General features: G+C 36.9%; 1 protein-coding gene across 1 annotated transcript; it reads right to left on the reverse strand.

The window, feature by feature from the left end:
* Window positions 1-359: 359 nt before the first annotated feature.
* Window positions 360-2,431, reverse strand: LOC129875551 (nuclear transcription factor Y subunit B-6-like). The gene is made up of 2 exons (XM_055950863.1): window positions 2,338-2,431; window positions 360-979 (listed from the first exon to the last, which is right to left on the reverse strand). The coding sequence occupies exons 1-2, from the start codon at window positions 2,429-2,431 to the stop codon at window positions 360-362; spliced, it is 714 nt and encodes a 237-aa protein (XP_055806838.1).
* Window positions 2,432-6,376: the final 3,945 nt, after the last annotated feature.

Here is a 6,376-nt window from a genome sequence, read left to right on the forward strand (position 1 = left end):
GCTTGTGCAATACTATTAGTTCGTTTGATGTTTGAATCCTTTATCATACTGCATATACTCATGAATGGAAAACTTGGTGTTTGATTGCTTTCAAGGATGTAACATAAAAATATATGCAAGTCAGAAGCAATCACCAGTTTAATACACAAAATAGACAAGCAGCAAAATGTAAAAACATTCAATTGCAGGGGCCACCATTTGGCTAACATAGTTCGAAGAAACAATCCTAAACTTTGCAAAGAACTATACTAGATTGTCAATAGGTCTCAAATTAGGTAACATAGAAAAGGTAGTCTACTTTATTCACTATTCTTGAAGTTTCAACTACAGCTCAATTCCTTCAGCAGAACAGACACAGATCACTCCTTACTCTCCTCCGCAGGAGACTCAACGTCACTATCCACAGCAGCCACTGCACACTGAGAAGTGCTAACACTTGATGCATCCCCCTGCATATAACTGTTGCCCATTGGTGGTGGATACACAAAGTAACCATGGTGATGAGCCATTGGAAAATTAGGAAGCAGGTGATAGGGCATGATATTGCAGCCTGAAGCTGGATCAACCATTGGACGCTTCAAAACCAAAGGCTCCCCTCTAAGGGATCCACGCTCACCACCATCAAACTCACGATAACGATGCAAGAACAAAGTCAACGGTTCAATGTAATCATCAAAACCAAGCTTGTTCATGGCCCAAAGCAAGTCTTCAGCGGTGATGGTCTTGCGCTGCTCAAGCTGGCAACGCTCGTTAGCTTCTCCTGTTACAAAGCTTATGAACTCAGTGATACACTCTTGGATGGTCACTTTGGAGTCATCGGATATCTTGCCATGGGGAGGAAGGATCTTGCGCATGATTCTAACCACGTTTGCTATTGGCATGAAGCGGTCTTGCTCCCGAATGGTGCATTCAAAATTGTCAGTATTGGCGGCAATTGCCTGGCTGAGATGAGCAGACAGCCCCATGCTCATCTCTGTAGCTTAATTTCACACAACAGCAAAGCATCAGAGTGAAATGAAAAAGAAGTACAGTATATATCATCAAAATTCGTCTAATTTCATCACAACTAGCTAGGCTTTTATAGTCTAATTAAATATTATTAAGTCACATTTGCTATTAACTTACTTTCAAGTATTGAAGCAATTACAAAATTAATGGCGCACGGATATATATGTTTCACTAATAATTTGCTGGATAAGAGAGTAGTACTACTGTAATACGACACTATGAATTTTGGACAATATTCACGTAAACACCAAAAGCACATGTTATTTCGACGAAAGAGATGGCCAGTGTGAATACAGACTAACTAAAGTAGCATAAAACGCTTCATATGTAGTTTTACTCATCTGTCTTATTTTGTCTGATCTTCAACTAAACTAACCTCTGATCAAAAGTTTTTTTTTTTTTAAAACCATAATTGTCATATAGGAACGAGACAAAATTTTATTGTAACGGACGCTACCCTGCCCACGTTTTTCATATACTCTATATTTGTAGTACTAGTTGTTCTTAAAGTTATATGCTATACTATTTAAACTTTGGATAAAGAAATGCCAGGTAGATTTTAATTAACTTCTTAAAATGTCTATTTGTTCTATTTTAATTTTATGGCAAAAGCAGAGAGTAATATATATATATATATAACACTTCACTTTTGGCAAATTTTATGCCAAAAGTAAAGATTTTAAATTTGTGTAATACAACTTCCTAGATTTCAAACTTGATAGCTTTAGACGGTTTTTTTCTCGCTCTCTCTTTTTATTATTCATTCTGAAGGGGAGACACGAGTAAAAAAAGGATAGAGAGGACATACTATAGGTTAAAAAAATTGCATGCATGCCACTTGTTTCCCTTTTGTCTTAGAAGTTCCAAAAGAAAAATAGATACAATAGATATATGGGAAAAAATTGCAGATATAGTCCCTAGATAATTAAAGATGGGTGTATAGTAGATGATGATACAACAAGCTAAGAAACATACACAAGTTGCAGCTCTCCATCTAAAGAAGATAATGAAAAATTCAGAGGAACGAATGAAAATTATTAGCTCTCTTTTTGGGGTGAACGGATAAATATATAAGGAGCTAGTACTGTGTATTCTTTAGCATATATAAAGCTTCACGAATATTTGACATACCTAATCTATATAATTTCACAAGTGGAGTCTGAAAAAGTGATGCACACGCAGCCGTACCCCTACTTTGTAAAGGTAGACAGATTGTTCATGGAGTAAGCATATCAAAATCAATTATATAAAATAGATACAAAGTTTCACGAATGTTCATGGAGAAGGGGAATGCATTTGTAAAAGTAAAAAAGAAGCTAGGTAGCATACCAGGGGAAAGAGAATGGGCAGGGGTTGGTTGTGGAAATCTGCGATATCTATGAAATCCTCCATTTCCTGAACCAACACGATTACCGTTATTCATCTCTCTCTCTATATAGATATGTATCTCTCTCTATATATATAGTATGTGACTCCTGACAAGTAACAGGTGCCCGTATTTATAGTAGCACGGCGTGGTGAACGAGGTGAAGGTATTTTCCCGAATAAATATGCTTTCACTTATTGACCAAATACGACATAACTTTATATTACTTTCTCCGTCCCAAAATAAGTGTCACTTTACCTCATTTGACATCCATTAAGGAAAGTCATAAATTGAAGGTATACTTTATTAAGTTATCTTTATTTATTAGACTAGTTTTGGACACGTGTGTTGCACGTATATTCAATGCTAATTAGTTTAAAATTCTAAAAACATAAGAAATAATAATTGAATAAGTGTGATGAACTATACAAAAATTGCAAGGAAAGGATACAAGCTCAAATGATGAACGGATCCGGGATTTTCACTTAGGGAGTTTAGAAAATGAAACTATAAATATGTTAATAAGCCAATAAAACACAATTCTAAGGGAGACATTAGTATATAGTTTATAGGTACAAAAAGTTTGATTTTTGAGATTAAAAGTCCCTAATTCACTATTCCAGCACATTCTTTTTAAAAAAAATAATCATAGTTGGGAAGTGGTCTCGTGACTGTTTTGGAAATTAAATGAAAACAATCACAAAAGTTAAATGTTGAAAATAAATGGAAAAAATTAACAAAAGCTAAACGCATTAGTATATAGTTTATAGGTACAAAAAGTTTGATTTTTGGAATTAAAAGTCCCTAATTCACTATTCCGGCACATTCTTTTTTAAAAAAATAATCATAGTTGGACAGTGGTCACATGATTGTTTTGGAAATTAAATGAAAAAAATCAAAAAAGTTAAATGTTGAAAATAAATGGAAAAAATTAACAAAATCTAAATGTAAAAACTAATGAAGTTGATGGGATTTGAACCTTGAACATAGGGGTACAATGAAAGGTCCTTTACCACTAAGCTACATTTTGTTTATAGTTTAAATAGATCAAAATAAGTATATCTATACTATATACAATATTACTTTTTGCCGAGGGGGTTTGGGTGAGCCCCCTCCACTCCCCTTGATCCGCCTCTACAATCAAATGAAGTTGAAATGATACCCTTCATTTTGAAGAGAGATAGAAAAGTTTCTTTAGCATTGTATTCTGTTACTTTGATTACTAATACTATAGTCGACAGTTGTATACAATCTGTTACACTCCGATCTTAATAGGGTATGATGGGCACCCGACCCCATGCTCGGAGCCGAGCGAACCCGCTACCTCATATTACATACTTAATCTCTTTAGACTTGTACATAAAAAGAAGTGAAAAACATAGCTAAGCTTTGTGAATATTGCTTTCCAAAATCTATCATCCCATAAAACTCGTGACATATGACATAATAACTTATTGGCTGATGACGCCGCTTACAAAGCTGACACTCTATACCCACGACTCTGTCTGCAAAAGTCTCTAACTTCGAATGAAACATCATAGCGCATATACTCTGACTCGGTAGCACTCCAGGAACAAGTGGATTGCTAACCCCACTGCAACATCTTCTATAATAGCTTCTACTCGTTTGGGTGTACCTGCGCGGCATGATACAGTAACACCCCCAAAATCTTTCACTAATATTCAGACCGTACTTTGTGTACATATAGGATCGTACTAGACGATTGTAAGGTGCATGCATGAGTTAGGATCAATTCCTAAGAAATTGGAGAGTGTTGGATGTGATTTAGGGTCATAAGGGATGCCTAAAACCAAACCAAGTCCAAAGAACTCCTCTTGTCTAACTTTTCAAATGAGTTTGTATAAGGGTCGACTTCGACTGACCTTATCCTTTTGAATATATCGAACTGGGTGGCCCATGACCTATTAAATTAAAGGTCATTGAGTCTTCTTTTCAACGCCACCAAGATTGCATCTTTTGGAGTTCGAAGTCAAACGTTATGACTATTTTATGATGGACTAGTACTGCAGGAATTTCAGACCTGGACTATAACTAAGGAAAACATGGGCTTGGCACCGCAGTGGCGAGATGCGATACTATAGCGCCAGGAACAAGCCTCAGTAGTTTGGTCTTTGGCGCGATGCGCCACTATTAGATGTGCGAGGTTTCTAAGCCCATTTTCTAGAACCCAAAAAATTTAGGCTTGGCGCTGTAAGGGCGCGATGCGCCACTATCGCGCCACTATCGCACCAGAAAACAACCTCACTAGTTTGGTCCTTGGCGCGATGCGCCACTATTAGGTTTCAGGGTTTTAAGCCTATTTTTATGTAACACCCCCAAAATTTTTCACTAAGATTCGAACCATTATTCATGTACATATAGGATCATACTAGATGATTGTAAAGTGCATGCATGAGTTAGGATCAATTCCTAATAAATTGGAGAGTGTTGGATGTGATTTAGGGTCATAAGGGATCCCAAAACCAAACCAAGTCCAAAGAACTCCTCTTGGCTATGTTTTCGAATGAGTTTGTATATGGGTCGACTTCCAACGACCTTATCCTTTTGAATATATCGAACTGGGTGGCCCATGACCTATTAATTTAAAGGTCTTTGAGACTTCTTTCCAACGCCACTAAGATTGCATTTTTTAAAATTTGGAGTCAAAAGTTATGACTATCGTATGATGGACTAGTACTGCAGGAATTTCAGGCCTGGATCATAACTGAGAAAAAACCTAGGCTTGGCGCCGTAGTGGCGCGATGCGCCACTATAGCTCTAGGAACTAGCCTCAGTAGTTTTGTCCTTGGCGCGACGCGCCACTATTAGATGTGCAGGGTTTTTAAGTCTATTTTCCTGAACCCAGGAAATTTAGGCTTGGTGCTGCAAGGGCGTGACGCGCCACTATAGCGCCAGGAATAAGCCTCAGTAGTTTGGTCCTTGGCGCGATGCGCCACTATTAGATGTGCAGGTTTTAAGCCTATATTCGACTTGTCACTGCAGTGGCGCGGTGCGCCACTATAGCACTAGGAGGGTTTTAGCCCGATTTTCCAGATTTTTGAGGAAGGGCAAATTGGGCATTTCCCAAATTATATATACAATAGCCTTGAGACATTTTGGACCATTATTTTCAGTCCCTTCTCTCTCTAAAAGCCCTAAAAAATCCACTCTCTTTTCCTCCAAATCTATCTCCAACATGGATTGCCTTCAAGAACTTCAAGGATTCAAGCCTTCCATTGAAGACCCAACATCAAGGTTTCTTCAAAGTCTTAACCAATGTATGTAAGGCTACTCAAAGAATGGTTTGAGTCCACCCATGTGACCTACATCTTCTTTGAGATTGATTATTCATAAGAATGGAGTTTATTTGTAGATTTATGTCCAACTAGGTCTTTTTCATCCATTAACTAAACTTTTATTATGTTGATGTTGTGGAGTCAAGAAAATGATGTGCTACAAGTTGGTATGAGTTGATTGATATGAGAGGTTAAACATATTTTGTTGATTATGTAAAATATGTTAATTTTCTTAAATATGTTGATTTTCGTGAATTGTCTAATTAGAACCTTGGAGTCATGATGAGTCCCGAAAAGATTTACTAAATGAATAGAGGAATGATTGGATAGGATTGTATGATGTATAAATGCATATTTAAACTACTCTTAAAAGATATGATTGAGATTGATCGGATAGTATGATTGGAGGAGATTTGATTGTAATAGAATTGACGATTTGACAAGGTCAAATGAGACTTATTGATATGATTTGATTGAGTTGATTGGATAGAGTTTTATGAGCATTGAGTCTTGGAAGGAGTATCGAGCACCGAATTAGGTAAGAGTAAGTAATAACTCGAATCCAATAACTACATCGCCAAACGTAGAAGGGGATTGAACCGTTAAAGTCGGATGCTTCCCAAATTATTATCTTGATATAATAGGACTTGGTTGGATATGGATCCATGATTGGTTGATTCATTCATACCCTGGTATGAACGGACGT

Source organism: Solanum dulcamara, chromosome 2 (assembly GCF_947179165.1).
Source record: "Solanum dulcamara chromosome 2, daSolDulc1.2, whole genome shotgun sequence".
Lineage (NCBI taxonomy): Eukaryota > Viridiplantae > Streptophyta > Magnoliopsida > Solanales > Solanaceae > Solanum > Solanum dulcamara.

Coding starts and splice junctions, on each gene's coding strand:
- LOC129875551 (XM_055950863.1), bottom strand. CDS start 2,431: ATGAATAACGGTAATCGTGTTGGTTCAGGAAATGGAGGATTTCATAGA. Junction 980..2,337: donor TGCCCATTCTCTTTCCCCTG/GTATGCTACCTA, acceptor TGTGAAATTAAG/CTACAGAGATGAGCATGGGG.